At 57.4% G+C, this 15639-nt stretch overlaps 1 protein-coding gene across 1 annotated transcript; it reads left to right on the top strand.

Moving 5' to 3' along the window:
• Positions 1-2342: 2342 nt before the first annotated feature.
• LOC113999107 (proline-rich protein 12-like) lies at positions 2343-14762 on the top strand. Its single transcript, XM_039390716.1, has 16 exons — positions 2343-2847; positions 3398-3452; positions 4277-4309; positions 4810-4828; positions 5825-5945; positions 6646-6781; positions 7279-7342; positions 7445-7512; positions 7597-7639; positions 8085-8155; positions 8765-8828; positions 9322-9443; positions 10175-10317; positions 11567-11647; positions 13017-13181; positions 14570-14762. Exons 5-16 carry the CDS (start codon positions 5879-5881, stop codon positions 14743-14745), a joined length of 1200 nt encoding a protein of 399 aa, XP_039246650.1. The 5' UTR covers positions 2343-2847; positions 3398-3452; positions 4277-4309; positions 4810-4828; positions 5825-5878; the 3' UTR covers positions 14746-14762.
• The last annotated feature ends 877 nt before the right edge of the window (positions 14763-15639 follow it).

Below are 15639 nucleotides of genomic sequence, written 5' to 3'. Positions count from 1 at the left end.
AAAAATCTGCTTCAACGTGACACCAAGAAAGAGAAAGCTTTTGTTGGGGTGTTTTGAATTGCTGGGTTAAATCAATGAAAATCAAGGCCTCAGAACAACGAGGTCACAGTGTTTGGAAAACAGTGCAGTGAGTGTCACGTGCAGAATTCAGCTTTCGGAAGGCAGAGCAAAAGGAGCAGGTTTTGCCTCCTTCCTGCAAAGGAAATTGGGGTTTTTGCTTAGGTACATAATTACAGCATAGATGTACCAGCACGTGGCCTCCAGTGAGGGAACTGATACACTCACTGCACTATTCAAAAAAAAATGTTTGGGGGAACCCAAAAAAAGAATCTACAACCATTTCATTTTTAAAATTACAGGGATTATTTTTTTAATTGACTTAAAGAACTCAAGGGTTCAAAAATGAGGTTCTACCACATTTGTTTCTTCTGTTAATTCTTCCCTAAGCTCCCAGTTGATCAGCAGTTGATCCTCTGTCACTTGAAGGTTTTGCTGGAGGTATCTCAGATGTGGCCAAACATCTTTTAATGAATAAAAATTTGGATCCATCCAGTCCCAAGCTCTCCTGAGATATATTGACTACACATTAGAAGTGCCAGGATGGTACTTCAGCACCTTTCCTCCTCTTTGGTTTCCCAGTGGTTTCAGTGGGACTCAGTGGACACAACTGTTATTAACCCCCACATTTGGCCTTTCCCCATCCGTGTTTGCTGAGCCAAGATGTGCTTGGAAGACCCAACTTTTAGGCTTGGCTTCCTCCAGAGTTTCAGGAGACCAGTTAATCCTGAGCTGCTTTTAACTCCAGACTGATTTACTTTTCCAGCAGTTCTCTCAGTGTAAGAACTTGGTCAGACCAAATCTGTGTTTATACTTCATTTATATAAATCTTTAGCCCAGGAAGATCTGTGGTGCTTAAACCCAACCTGCATAAAGCTTAGCAGGTCACTTCAGTCAACTGGAAGACTAAGAAAGGGAACAAATAGCAAAATTGGGGTTTGTATTGGTAAAACCCCAATTATGGATGGTCATTTATTCTGAATAGTGCTGAGTAGCAATAACCTACCTGGGTTTTTTTAACCCATCTGTATGTGCAGGGTTTATTCAACGCCTTATTTGAGAATACTTACAAACAGCATCACAGTCAAACAATTAAACACATTTCCACCTCTGTGCTTCCAGTGACAGGAGGGTGAAAAGCCACTTGGCCATGTGGGAGAGCCCCCAGGATGCTGAGGCTGGGCAGGGCACAGGGCTTTCCCTGCTCTGGGTTAGTGGTTCTCATCTCTCTTTTTTCCATCTTTCCAGCCAGAGCTATAAAACCTTGAGCAGAGAGATCTTTCTCCAGCTTGATCCACAGCCATGGTTTGGGTGATTTCCCCTTTCCTGGGCTCTGTTGATGAACAATCAGCAGAAAAACTGAATTCTGCTCTAACCCCTCTGCTGCTCTTGTAAAAGGGAGTCAAAACTTTGTCTCTTTTTGTCATGAATGAATGGATGAATCTTCTTGGTCTTAGTCTCCCAGTCTTTTGGAAAAAAAAATTAAAAAATAAATACAACTGAGCAGCACTCAAGTCCCAGCTTTATAAAAAGAGTTCCTTAGCATAAGAGCAGAACATTTGCCTAAGGGGGTTTTAGTCCAAGAATGACTTTTCCTATTTAATTGAGTTGTATTGTTCAATTAGGGAGATGTAGAATGCCCTCTGTTGTGCATGTATGGCTGGAAGCTGAAATGAATGAAATAGGAAGTACAGCAGAAGAGTGATTTCCAACAGCAGCAGCTCTTGGCCAGGGACAAAGGGGATTTCAATCCAGGTCTTGATCTGTGGCAGTAACTAGGGATTGTGTAAACACAGCAGATCGTTACCTTGGACTTGCAAATTCGGCTGAATTACAATATTTCTTCTTATTCTGGTCAGAACTCAGGAACTTGTTTTTGTTCTAAATCCCATTTCCGAATTTCTGAATCCTTCCAACTCCAGCTCCTGAGTTACCGGTCAGGGGTGTTTCCGTGTGCTGTGCTTTTCCGGGAACAGGTTGGTTGGGCTTCCCAGCCCCTCCCTGTTTCCCAGACTCGGGGGTGTTGCTGAGCACCTCGGCAGTGACAGGCACAGGCACGAGTGACGCCGGTGCCACGGGGCGGCAGCGCTCAGCCCCCAGCACTGCTCCGGACTGCATCCCGGGAGCATCCCTGCCTGGGAGCATCCCTGCCTGGGAGCATCCCTGCCTGGGAGCATCCCTGCATCCCGGGAGCATCCCTGCCTGGGAGCATCCCTCTGATCCAGAGCATCCCTGCCTGGGAGCATCCCTGCCTATCCAGAGCATCCCTGCCTATCCAGAGCATCCCTGCCTGCGGAGCATCCCTGCCTCTGGAGCATCCCTGCCTGCGGAGCATCCCTCCCATCCGGAGCATCCCTCCTATCCAGAGCATCCCTGCCTCCGGAGCATCCCTCCCATCCGGAGCATCCCTGCCTCCGGAGCATCCCTCCCATCCGGAGCATCCCTGCCTCCGGAGCATCCCTCCCATCCGGAGCATCCCTGCCTCCGGAGCATCCCTCCCATCCGGAGCATCCCTGCCTCCGGAGCATCCCTCCTATCCGGAGCATCCCTCCCATCCGGAGTGTCCTCTAGCCAGGAGCACCCCCAGCCAGCCCCAGAGTGCTGGGAGCACCCTGCTCTGGGAGCTGGGACAGAGTCAGGGCCTCTCGAACTACAACTCCCGTGATGCCCCGCGCCGGTTTTGGCGCGCTTTCCGTTCCCCCCTCACGGAAGGCCGCCATAATGGCGGCGGCTCCGCACCGAGATGGAGCTGCAGCTCCCCGCCGTCCCCCCCCCGGCCGTGCTCCGCAGGTCAGGACGCCCTCGGGATCCCCCCTGAACACCCCCGGGGCCGGGGAGCTGCGGGGGAGCCTCAGGAGGGACCCCCCGGCCACGGGCTGGGACCACCCTGAGGGGGGGATTTGGGCTCTGAGGGATCTCGGGGGGCTTTGGGGTCCCCTTGAGGGGTCCTGGGGGTCTTTGGAGGGGGTTTGGGGTCCTCTTGAGGGGTTCTGGGGGGTCTTTGGAGGGGGTTTGGGGTCCAACTGAGGGGTCCTGGGGGTCTTTGGAGGAGGTTTGGGGTCCAATCGAGGGATCCTGGGGGGCTTTTGAGGGGTCCTGAGGGGGCTCTGGGGGTCCGTTGCGGAGGGTTGGGGGGTCCTTGGGTGGGTTTAGTGTCCCTTGGGGTAGTTTTGGGGTCCCTGGTTGGGTTCTGGGGTCTCTTGGGGTTATTTGGGGGTTTCTGTGGCAATTTTGGAGTCCCTGGGGGTAATTTTAGGGCCCCTGGGGGGGTCCCTGGGCGGGTTGGGGTCTCTGAGTTAATTTGAGATCATTTTGGGGTCTCCTCTTATTCCCCCCCCAGACTCTACTCCGGCCCCGGTTTGGGAATTCATCATCCGCCACGTCAAGAACTCCAGGTGAGGGGGGAGACCCCAAAAAAACCCCTGGGGGGTCCCCAAAATCTGAGGTGTCTCCAAAAATCGGGGAGACCCCAAAACCCCCCCGTGAGGGGGACCCAAACCTTCCCCAGAAGGCGCCCAAAACTGGGAGGAACCTGAAATTTGGGGGTCCCAAAATTTTGAGGGGGTCCCAAAATTCAGGAGGAGACCCCAAACCCCCCCCCTCGGGGGGTCCCCAAAATCTGGAGGGTCCTCAAAAATCGGGGAGACCCCAAAACCCCCCTCGGGGGGCCCAAAACCTTCCCCAGGAGGGCCCTGAAACCCCCCCGGGGGGGCCCTAAAATCCCCCCAAAAACCCCACTGGGGGGGTCCCCAAACTGGAGGAGAGTCCAAAATTGAGAGGGAGACCCCAAAAAACCCCCTGGGGGGATCCCCAAAATCTGGGGGGTCCCCAAAAATCGGGGAGACACCAAAAACCCCACCAGGGGGTACCCAAAACCCTCCCCAGGAGGACCCTGAGACCCCCTAAAATTGGGGGGAACCTGAAATTTGGGGAGTCCCCAAAATTTGGAGAGGGTCCAAAATTGAGGGGGAGACCCCAAAAAGCCCCTGGGGGGGTCCCCCAAAATCTGGGAGGTCCCCAAAAATTGGGGAGATCCCAACCCCCCCCCAGGGGGGCCCCAAAACCCTCCCCAGGGAGGGTCCTGAAACCCCCCAAAATTGGGGGAGAAGCTCCAAAACCCCCCTGAGGGGGGTCCCTAAAATTTGGGGGAGGGGTCCCAAAATTTGAAGAGATGTCCCAAAATGTGGGGGGTGTTCCTAATTTTGGGGTGTCCCCACAGGAACGTGAAGAAGATTCGGGGAAACCTGCTCTGGTATCCAAAATTTTGGGGGACTGGGGGGGCTCAAAAATTGGGAAAAGAAATTTGGGAGGGTTCCCAAAATTTGAGGGAAACCTCAATAATTTGGGGAGGGGTCCCAAAATTTTTGTGGGGGGGTCCCTGAAATTGGGGGGAAAGGGCCAGAAATTTGGGGGCGGGGGGGAAGGAAAATTTGGGGGCTCCTAAAATTTTTGGGGGAGGTCCTAAAAATTTGGGAGGGGTCCCAAAAGTAGGGAGGGGTCCCAAAAATTGAGGGGGGTCCCAAAAATTTGGGGGGGGGGGTGTCTCAAAATTGGGGGGAAGGTGCCAAAAATTGGGAGTCCTAAAAATTTGGGGAGCGGGGGAGGAGGAAATTTGGGGGCTCCTAAAATTTCTGGGGGAGATCCCAAAAATTTGGGGGAGGGGCTAAAATTGTAGGGGGTCCCAAAATTTGGGGGGTTTCACCCCAAATTTTGGGATCCCCCCCTAAAAAATGTTCCTTAACTTGAGTTCAGGTACCAACAGGAGCTTGAGGTGAGGGGGGGGACCCCAAATTTTGGGGGGGTGTCCTGAAAATTAGGGGGGGATTTGGGGGCTGATTTTTGGCAGCATTTGGGTTAATTTGGGTTAATTTTGGGGGTTCCTGGGGTTGATTTTTGGGTGAAATTGGGGCTGATTTTTGGGTTAATTTGTTTTGAATTTGGGGCTCATTTTTGGGTTAATTTTGGGTGAGTTTGGGTTGAATTTGGAGCTGATTTCTGGGTGAATTTGGATGGGATTTGAGGCTCGTTTTTGGGTGAATTTGGGTTAATTTTGGGGGTTCCTGGAGTTGATTTTTGGGGGAATTTGGGTGGAATTTGGGGCTGAGTAATTTTGGGTGAATTTGGGTTGAATTTGGGGCTGTTCTTTGGGCAAATTTGGGGCTTATTTTTGGGTGAATTTGCTTTGAATTGGGGATTGATTTTTGGGTGAATTGGGGTTGAATTTGGGGCTCACTTTTGGGTTAATTTGGGGTGAATTTGGGTTGAATTTGGGTTGATTTTTGGGTTAATTTGGGTGGGATTGGGGGCTCATTTTTGGGTTAATTTGTTGCAAATTTGGGACTCATTTTTGGGTGAATTTTGGGTGAATTTGGGGCAGATTTTTGGGTCATTTTGGGATCAATTCTGGGTTAATTTGGGTTGAATTTGGGGTGATTTTTGGGTTAATTTGGGCCGAATTCAAGCCAGTTTGGGGTGTTTTGGGTTCATTTGGTTTTTGGGGTCCCCAGAGCTCATTTTTGGGGTGCTTTAGGCGGATTTTGGGTTAATTTTGTGTAGATTTGGCTCATTTTTGGATCAATTCTGGGTGAATTTGGGTTGAATTTGGGGTGATTTTTGGGTTAATTTGGGCCAGATTGGGGTTCAGTTTGGGAGGTTTTGGGCTTCCTTGGGTTTTGGGGTCCCCAGAGCTCATTTTTGGGGTTATTTGGGTAGTTTTTGAGTTAATTTGGGGTGGATTTGGGTCATTTTTGGGGTGTCCCCCCCGCAGACCGCGGTTAGTCCTCCGGGCCGCCAGGGGGCGCTGCGCGAGGCGGTGTCGCGCATGCGCGCCGAGGTGCGGCGCATGGACCAGGCGCTAGGGGGCGCTCAGGAGGCGGCGCTGCGGCTCGGTGAGTCCGCCCGGAAACCGCGGCCGCGCACGAACGTTCCTTTTGAGAGGGATTGGCGTCCTGAGGCTCTTTTGAGGGGTCCTGAGGGGGCTTTGGGCGTCCCTTGTGGAGGGTTGGGGGGTCCTTGGGTGGTTTTGGGGTCCCTTGGGGTGATTTTGGGGGTCCTGGAGCCATTTTAGGGGTTCCCTGAGGGCCCCAAACCCTCCGTTGGGGTTCCTTGACCTTTCCAAGGGCCCTTTCTGGGGTGCCAAGCCCCATTTTGGGGTTTCTGACCCCATTTTAGAGTCCCTGGCCCCCCATTTTTGGGGTCTCTGACCCCATTTTTTGGGACCCAGCCCCTATTTTTGGGGTCTCTGACTCCCATTTTAGGGTCCCTGGTCCCCCATTTTTGGGGTCTCTGATCCCATTTTTGGGTCTCAACCCCCCATTTTTGGGGTCTCTGATCCCATTTTTGGGTCTCAACCCCCCATTTTGGGGTCTCTGATCCCATTTTTTGGGTCCCAAACCCCCTTTTTTGTTTCCCAACCTCCCATTTTTTGGGTCCCTGATCCCATTTTTGGGGTCCCTGACCCCCATTTTGGGGTCTCTGATCCCATTTTTGGGGTCCCTGATCCCCATTTTGGGGTCTCTGATCCCATTTTTGGGTCCCTGACCCCAATTTTGGGGTCTCTGACCCCCCTTTCCCCCTCTCTTCCCCCAGAGGAGTTGCTGAGGGCGGGGCAGAGCCACTTGTGGGTGGAGCGTCACCGGGGGGCGGAGCTTCGCCTGCTGGGGGCGGAGCTGGCGCCAGAGGGGCTGCAGGGCCTCCAGGGGGCACTGAGGGTGCCCCGGGACAGGTGAGGAGGTGGGGCCTGCAAGGGGGCGGGGCTTCTGAGGGGAGTGGGTGGGGCTAATTGTGGTGGGTGGGGCTTCCTTGTTACAGTGGGGAAGGGGGTGGAGCTTCCCAAGGGGTGTGGCCTAAGAAGTGGGTGTGGCTTCAATGGGGAAGGGGTGGGGCTATGTGGGGTGGGTGGGGCTTGCATGTTGTGCTGGGAAAGGGGTGGAGCTTCATGGGGTGGGTGGAGCCTGGAAAGGGGGTGGAGCTCCCATGGGGAGGGGGTGGGGCTTTGTGGGGTGGGTGGGGCTTGGGAAAGGGGTGGAGCTTGTTTATGGCAGGTGTGGCTTCCAAAGGCGTGGGGCTTGGGGAGGGGGTGGAGCTTCCATGACATGATGGAGAAGGGGTGGGGCTTCCTGGAAGGGAGGTGAAACTTCCTGGTGTGGGCGTGGCCACCTGGGTGGGTGTGGCATATGTTGCCGGGGGGTGGGGTTTCCCAAGTGGGCGTGTCCTCCCCAGGCCCCACCGCACAAGGGCGGAGCTTTCGGCTGCCATGGCAATGGGGGCGGAGCCTGAGGTGCTGGTGAGTTTGGGGGCGTGGCCTGCAGTAGGAGTGGCCTTTCTGGGTGGGTGTGGCTTGTGCTGGGAGGGCGTGGCCTCCCTGACAGGCCCCACCCACCCCCAGGCCTCGATCCGGAGCCTGTGCATGAGCAGGGAGGGGGAGGAGTTCCTGGAGCCCCGCCCACCAACCAGGTAAGCCCCGCCCCTGCCTCCTGGCCACGCCCAGCTGCCTGTCAATCATCCATCAATCAATGCCTGAGCTGTCAATCATTCCAGGGATCCACAGGAGCTCCGCAAGGATTGGCTGGAAAAGGCTGAGGTGGGTGGGGCTTGGGCAGGGTGGGCGGGGCCTCGGATTTGGAGCTGAATTTGGGGGGAATTTGGGGCTTGTTTTTGGGTCAATTTGTGTGGGATTTGGGGCTCAGTTTTGGGTCAATTTGTGTGGGATTTGGGGCTCAGTTTTGGGTGAATTTGGGTTGAATTTGGGGTTGAATTTTGGATCAATTTGAGTGGGATTTGGGGCTCATTTTGGGTGAATTTGGGTTGAATTTGGGGTTGATTTTTGGGTCAATTTGAGTGGGATTTGGGGCTCATTTTGAGTGAATTTGGGTTGAATTTGGGGTTGATTTTTGGGTGAATTTGGGTGGGATTTTGAGCCGTTCCCCAAGTGGGCGTGTCCCGCTGCCAGGTGGGCGTGTCCCACTGCCGGGTGGGCATGTCCCCTGTGCGGCCCCACCCCCCGTGACGCTCAGCGCCTCCCACAGGCCGAGCTGGGCCGGTACCACCCCGAGGAGGTTCTGTGGGCATTGGAGGCTCTGGCCAATCACAGCACGAGGTGGGTGTGGCCTCTGTGTGGGCGTGGCCTGTGGGTGGGTGTGGCTTTGGAGGGGTATGGCCTGGAGAGGGTGGGGCTTGGAGGTTGTGGCTGGGAGTGGGAGTGAAGGGGTGTGGCCAAGGGGTGGGGGTGTGGCCTAAGGGAGTGGGTGTGGCCAAGGGTTTAGGGGTGGGGCTTAACAGAAGGGGTGTGGCCAAGGAATTGAGGGTGGGGCTTAAGGGAAAGGGTGTGGCTGAATATTTGGGAGTGGGGCTTAATGTGGGGGTGTGATCAAAGGCTTGGGGTGGGGCTTGAGGAAGTGAGTGTGGCCACAGATTTGGGGAGTAGTTACAGCTGATTTGGAGTGGAGCTTAATTGGGAGGGTGGCCAAGGAAGGGGGTGGGGCTTAACTGGGGGAGTGGCCACAGCTTGGGGGTGTGGTTTCCTAAAGGGGGCGTGGCCAATGATTTTAGGGGTGGGGCTTAAACGAGGGACCAATGGACAGCAGGGGGAGGGGCTTATGGCTGGGGGTGGGGCCAAGAGGAATGGGGGGCTTCAGGGGTGGGGCTTGTGGCTGGGGGTGTGGCCTTGGGTAAAGGGGCGTGGCCTGAATGAGGTCTTCCATTGCAGGATGTTGAGGGCAAGCCCCGCCCCTTCACCTGAGGCTCCGCCCACCACAAAGGAGCTCATCCAGGTGAGGTTTGGAGGGGTCCAGGGGGGGATTTTGGGGGGTCTGTGGGGATTTTGGGGGGCCAAGAGTCATTTTGGGGGGTTTATGGGGAATTTTGGGGGGTCAAGGGTCATTTTGGAGGGTTCAGGGGGGGCCTGAGGGGCCTTGGGGGGCTCAAGGGTCACTTGGGGGGGTTCATGGGGGATTTTGGGGGCTCTGAGGGGGATTTTGGGGGTTGAAGGGGGATTTGGGGGAGACTTGAAGGGTAAAGGGGGGATTTTGGGGTGTTTTGGGGTGGATTTTGGGGGGTCAAGGGTCATTTTGAGGGGTCGGGGGGGATTTTGGGGGGTCTGGGGGAGTTTTGGGGGTCAAGGGTCATTTGGGAGGTTTATGGGTCATTTTTGGGGGGTCTGGGAGGGATTTTGGGGGAGTTTTGAGATCTCCTGGGTGGATTTTAGGGGCTCCTGTGTGAACTTTGGGGGCTTCTCCTCTAATGTTGGGATCTCTGCCCCCCCAGGAGGGTTGCATGCTCGTGGGGGGGATTTGGGGGTCGTTGCCCCCCCTCATTTTCCAACTCAACCAACTCCAGCGGAACCTCAATGAGCTGGTCCCAAAACTGGGGGGGGACCCCAACATCAGGTACCCCCAAAATCCCTCTGGGACCCCCAAATCCACCCTGGGACCCCAAAAACCTCCCCTGGGGCCCCCAAAACCCATCCTGGGACCCACAAAACCCACCTTGGGACCCCCAAATTCCCCCCTGGGACCCCTGAAACTCCTTCTGGGACCCCCTAAACCTTTCCTGGGACCCCCAAAACCCACCCTGGGACCCAAAAATCCCCCCTGGAGCCCCCAAAATCCATCTCTAGGAATCCCCCAAATTCACTCTGGAACCCCCAAATTCCCACCTGGGACCCCGAAAACTCATTCTGGGACCCCCAACCCCCCCCCGGGAACCCAAAACCTCCCTGGGACCCCCAGAATCCACTCTGGGACCCCAAAATCCCCCACTGGGAACCCAAAATCCACTCTGGGACCCCCAATTCCCCTTCTGGGACCCCCAAACCACCCCCCTCGGGACCCTCAAATTGCCCCTTGGACCCCCCCAAACCCCCTCAAATCCCCCCCAAACCCTCCCAGACCCCCCAAAATATGCCCTAAACCCCCCCAGGACCCCCCAAATTTCCCTCAAACCACCCCAGGACCCCCCAGGTCTCCCCCTGAACTCTCCCAGGACCCCCCAAATCCCCCCCAACCCTCCACAGGACCCCTCAAATCCCCCCCAAATCTCCCCAGGACCCCCCAGATCCCTCCCAACCCCCCAAGGACCCCCAAATTCCCCCTAACTTTGGGTCCCCCCTCCCCCCCAGGCTGGCCCTGACCCGGGCGTATCTGGGGGGGGTCCGGGGGTCCCTGACCCGGAGGGTGCAGGAGCTGAGGGGGGGTCTGGGGGACCCCCAAACCCCCCCCGGGGGTGCTCCGGCAGCGCCTGCGGCGGGGGAGGCGCAGAGTGGTGAGTCTGGGGGAGATTCTGGGGGGGTTAGGGAATTTTGCGGGGATTTGAGGGGGTTTAGGGGAGATTTGGGGGGTCCTGAGGGGAATTTGAGGGGTAATGGGGGAGTTTAGGGAGGATTTGGGGCATGTTGAGGGGGATTTGGAGGGATCTGGGGGAGTTTAGGGGGTCCTGGGGGAGTTTAGGGGAGATTTGGGGGGAATTTGGGAGGGATTTGGAGGGTCCTGGGAGGATTTGGGGGGGTTTTGGGGGGGTTTAGGGAGGATTTGGGGGGGTTTGGGGGGATTCAGGGGGGATTGGGGGGACTTGGGGGGATCTGAGGGGGTTTAGGGGGACTTGAGGGGGATTTGGGAGGTCCTGGGGGGAATTTGGGGGGTCCTGGAGTAGTTTAGGGGGTCCGGGGGGGATTTGAGGGGGATTTGGGGGCTCCTGGGGGAGATTGGGGGGGTTTAGGGAGGATTTGGGGGATCCCTGGGGGGAATTTGGGGCGTCCTGGAGGACGTTAGGGGGGATCTGGGAGATCTTGGGGCAGTTAGGGGGGATTTAGAGGGTCCTGGGGGAATTTGAGGGGGGTCTTGGGAGGTCCTGGGGGGAATTTGGGGGGTCCTGAGGGAAATTTGGGGGTGATTTGGGGGTCCCAGGGGTGGATTTTGGGGGTCCCAGGGTGGGTTTTGGGTGCCCCAGGCGTATTTTGGGGAGTCCCAGGTGGGTTTTTGGGGTCCTGGGATTGTTTTTGGGTTTCCCAGGGTGGATTTTGAGGGTCCCAGGGTGGGGTTTGGGGTTCCCAGGGTGGATTTTGGGGGTCCCAGAGTGGTTTTTGGGGGTCCCAGGGTGGATTTTAGGGGTCCCAGAGTGGTTTTTGGGGGTCCCAGGTGGGTTTGAGGGTCCCAGGGGTGTTTTTGGAGAGTCCCAGGTTGTTTTTTGTGATTCCCACGGTGGTTTTGGGGGCTCCTGGGGGTGTTTTGGGGGTCCTGGGATTGTTTTTGGGGTTCCCAGAGTGATTTTTGTGGGTCCCAAGTTGGGTTTTTGGGGGTCCCAGGTTGGGTTTTTGGGGGTCCCAGGTTGGGTTTTGGGGGGTCCCAGGGGTGTTTTTGGGGCTCTCGGGTGGTTTTTGGGGATCCCAGGGTGGTTTTTGGGGGTCCTGGGGGTATTTTGGGGGTCCTGCCTGTGTTTGGGGGGGTCTCAGATGATATTTTGGGGGTCCTGGGGGTGTTTTTGGGGGGGTCCCAACCCCACCCCTCCCCCGCAGCTCCAGCGGCAGCGGCGGCTGCGGCTCCTCAGCGCTGCCACCAGGGGGCGCCAAGCGCTGCTGCGGATCCTGCAGGGACAGGTGAGACCAGTACGGACCAGTACGGACCAGTATGGACTGGTGTGGGGCGGTGTGGGGCAATATAGACCAGTATGGACCAGTATGGGGTGGTGTGGGGCGGTGTGGGGCAATATAGACCAGTACGGACCAGTACGGACCAGTATGGACTGGTGTGGGGCAGTGTGGGGCAATACAGACCAGTGTGGACCAGTATGGACCAGTATGGACTGGTGTGGGGCGGTGTGGGGCAATATAGACCAGTACGGACCAGTATGGGGTGGTGTGGGGCGGTGTGGGGCAATACAGACCAGTATGGACCAGTATGGACCAGTATGGGGTGGTGTGGGGCGGTGTGGGGCAATACAGACCAGTATGGACCAGTACGGACCAGTATGGGGTGGTGTGGGGCAATATAGACCAGTACAGACCAGTATGGACCAGTACGGACCAGTATGGACTGGTGTGGGGCAATACAGACCAGTATGGACCAGTATGGGGTGGTGTGGGGCGGTGTGGGGCAATATAGACCAGTACGGACCAGTACAGACCAGTACGGACCAGTATGGACTGGTGTGGGGCAATATAGACCAGTATGGAGCAGTATGGACTGGTGTGAGGCGGTGTGGGGCAATATAGACCAGTACGGACCAGTATGGGGTGGTATGGGGCAATATAGACCAGTACAGACCAGTACGGACCAGTATGGACTGGTGTGGGGCAATATAGACCAGTATGGAGCAGTATGGACTGGTGTGGGGCGGTGTGGGGCAATATAGACCAGTACAGACTAGTATGGACTGGTGTGGGGCAATATAGACCAGTATGGACCAGTATGGACTGCTGTGGGGCAGTGTGGGGTGGTATGGACCAGTATAAACTAATACGGACCAGTATGGACCAGTATAGACCAGTATGGGGCAGTGTGGGGCAATATAGACCAGTACTGACCAGTATGGGATTGTATGGGGCAATATAGACCAGTACAGACCAGTATGGACCAGCACGGACCAGTATAGACCAGTATGGGGCAGTGTGGGGCAATATAGACCAGTACGGACCGGTGTGGACCAACACGGACCAGTATGGACTGGTATGGGTCAGTACGAGGTTGTATGGGGCAACATAGACCAGTACAGACCAGTATGAACCAGTACAGACTGGTATGGACCAGTATAAACCAGTATGAACTAGTACAGACCAGTACAGACTGGTATGGACCGGTATAAACCAGTCTGAACCAGTACAGACTGGTATGGACCGGTATAAACCAGTCTGAACCAGTACAGACCAGTATGGACCACTACAAACCAGTACAGACCAGTCCAAACCAGTCTGGACCAGTTCCCTCTCCCCACAGTCCCTGACCCCGCCCCTGCTCTGTGATTGGCAGGTCCGTTCGGCGGCAGGGGCGGGGCCCGGCTCGGCCCCTCCCCTGCTGGAGAGGGAGGGGCGTCGCCGGCGCCTCTTACTGGGAGCACTGGGAGAGCCCCTCCCCCACCCGGGCCCCTCCCCCCTCGACTCTCTGAGGCGGAGCCTGGGATTGGGCCCCGAGCAGGTGGGGGAGGGGCTTGGGGGAAAGGGGGAGGGGCTCGAAAGGGGAGGGGCTGAAATGGAGGTGGGGCCAAGGGAGGGGTGGGGGAGGGGATTGAATAAAGGAGGAGGGGCTTAAGTGTGGGGGGAGGGGCCAGATGGAGGGATGGGGGAGGGGCTGGAGGGGTGGGGGAGGGGGCTGAAGGGTGGGGGAGGGGCCAAATAAGGGGTTGGGGGAGGAGCTTAAAAGGGGAGGGATGGGTGGGGTGGGGGAGGGGCCAAATGGGGGGAGGGGCTTAAAAGAGGAAGGATTGGAGGGGTGGGGGAGGGGCTAAAGGGGGTGGGGCCAAAGGGGACAAAAAAAGGCTTCAGGGGGAGTGGGGGGGGGTGGTGGGGTGGGGGGGGGAGGGGCTTAGGGTGTGGGGAAGAGGCTGGAATGGTGGGGGAGGGGCCTGAGGGGTTGGGGGAGGGGTCAAAAGTGGGCAGGGCCAAGTGGTTTTGAGACTGAGGGGAGGAGCTTTGTGAAAGTGGGTGTGGCTCTGGTGTGGGTGTGGCCTGACCTGGCCCCACCCCCTCCCTCCCCCAGCCCCTCCCCCTCCTGCTGCACCGCGTGGCCGAGCTCCGCCACGAGCTCCGGAGGGCGGGGCTTCCCAAAAAGGGGGCAAGGCTTCCCAAAAAGGGGGAGGGGCCTCCTCCTTCAAAGGAGGTGTGTCCTATTGGGCCCCGCCCCTTCCCGGGCCCCGCCCCTGAGCTGCTGCAGAGGCTGCGATTGGTCAGTGACAAGTGCCAGGAGTGTCTCGAGGGCTGGCCCCGCCTCCTGGACACCGCCAGCCAATGGCGAGCCAGAACACGCCCCCTGGGGGTGGGGCCTCACTGGGAGGGGGTGTGGCTTGATTATAAGATGTGTGAGGTTTGGGGGCGTGACTTTAATTAGTGGGTGTGTGGCTTAATTAGGGGGTGTGACTTCACCTTAGGGGTGTGGCTTAATAGGAAAGGGTGTGGCCTAATTAAGGGGCAGCTTGATTAGGGTGGTTTAATTGGGAAGGGGCGTGGCCTGGTGGGGAGGGGGTGTGGTTTAATTAGAGTGGGTGTGGGTTAATTGATGAGGGGTGGGGCTTATTTCTGAGGGGGTGTGGCCTCATTTTGTGTGTGGCTTGACTTGGAGGGGGTGTGGCTTGATTGTGGGTGTGGTCTCAGTGGGGGTGTGATTTAATTTTTAAGTGGGTGTGGCTTCATCAAAGTGGGCATGGCTGGATTGGGAGGGGTGTGGCTTCAACTTGCAGGTTGTGGCTTTTGGGGCGTGGTTTAATTTTGGAGGGGTGTGGCTTCATTGGGAGGTGTGGCTTGTTTAGAGGAGGTGTGGCTTTTCCCTGGCTTGGCCACACCCCCTCCTGGCTAAGCCACGCCCTCCAGGTGGGACCTCCCCGCCCAGCACATCCAGGCCACGCCCCCCGGCCGCATCCCGTTCTCCCATTGGCTGGAGCGCTGGAGGGGGGCGGTACTGTCCTTGGCCACGCCCACACCGGAAGAAGGGGAGGAGCCAGAGGAGCCCCGCCCATGAGGGGGGAGAGGGTTCTGGTTGTCAATAAAGGTCTTGCAGATGAGGGGGTGTGGCCTGATGGGGCGTGGCCTGATGGGGTGTGGTCGGGGCGGGGCTTGAGGAGAGACCCAAAGTGTCCCCAGTGCCTCCCAGTTCCCCCCAGTGCTCCCAGTAACCCCCCAGTGCCTCCCAGTAACCTCCCAGTCCCTCCCAGTAACCCCCCAGTGCCTCCCAGTAACCTCCCAGTGTCCCCCCAGTGCTCCCAGTAACTCTCAAATCCCCCCAAGACCCCCAAATTCCCCCCCAGGGACCCCCAAAATCCTGACAGGGACCCAAAATCACCCCCCAAAGACCCCCCCAAATATTCCAAGACCCTCCTCAGGGTGTGGGAAGGGGGTCCCAGAGATCCGAGGGGTCCCAAATTTTGGGGGGGTCTCAGGTATTTGGGGGTGTCCGGGGGGTCACCTGTGGGTGCTGGGGGGTCCCAGGTGAGTTTTTTGGGGGGGTCTCAGGTGTGTTTGGGACATCAGGTCTACCCAGGTAACAGGGTATGGGGAGGGCAGATTTTGGGGGGTCCCCGGGGGGGTCTGAGGGGGTCCCAGAGATCCGGCGGGGCCCAAATTTTGGGGGGGTCCGAGGGATCCGGGGGGGTTTGGGGGCGGGGGGGTCCCTATTTTTGGGGCCGCGGTGCCCCAGCCCCGCCCGTTCCTTTGCTCAGCAATTAAGGGGGGGGGCGGGACCAGAGCCGGAATTTGGGGGGGGGAGGGGGAAGGGCCCCAAATTCCTGGAATTTTGGGGTGGGGGGAGGGAGAGAAAGGATTTGGGGGAGGGGGGTGGTTCTGGGTGCCCCCCTTCAATTTTTGGGGGTCCTTGGGTGCCCCCGTCCCCATTTTTGGGGGTCCTCCCGCCCTATTTTTGGAGAGTCCCCCCCCAATTTTGGGGG

This window comes from Pipra filicauda, unplaced genomic scaffold (assembly GCF_003945595.2).
Source record: "Pipra filicauda isolate LSUMZ 115617 unplaced genomic scaffold, ASM394559v2 scaffold864_size134813_pilon, whole genome shotgun sequence".
In the NCBI taxonomy this organism is placed as follows: domain Eukaryota; kingdom Metazoa; phylum Chordata; class Aves; order Passeriformes; family Pipridae; genus Pipra; species Pipra filicauda.
Note: the sequence above shows the minus strand (reverse complement) of the source record. Positions and strands in the feature narration are given on the sequence as shown.

Excerpts from the sequence above, each read along its gene's own strand:
- LOC113999107 (XM_039390716.1), top strand. The coding sequence starts at position 5,879 with ATGCGCGCCGAGGTGCGGCGCATGGACCAGGCGCTAGGGGGCGCTCAG. Across the intron at positions 8,156-8,764 it reads CTGGCCAATCACAGCACGAG|GATGTTGAGGGCAAGCCCCG; the intron begins GTGGGTGTGGCC and ends CTTCCATTGCAG. Across the intron at positions 10,318-11,566 it reads GGCGGGGGAGGCGCAGAGTG|CTCCAGCGGCAGCGGCGGCT; the intron begins GTGAGTCTGGGG and ends CCTCCCCCGCAG.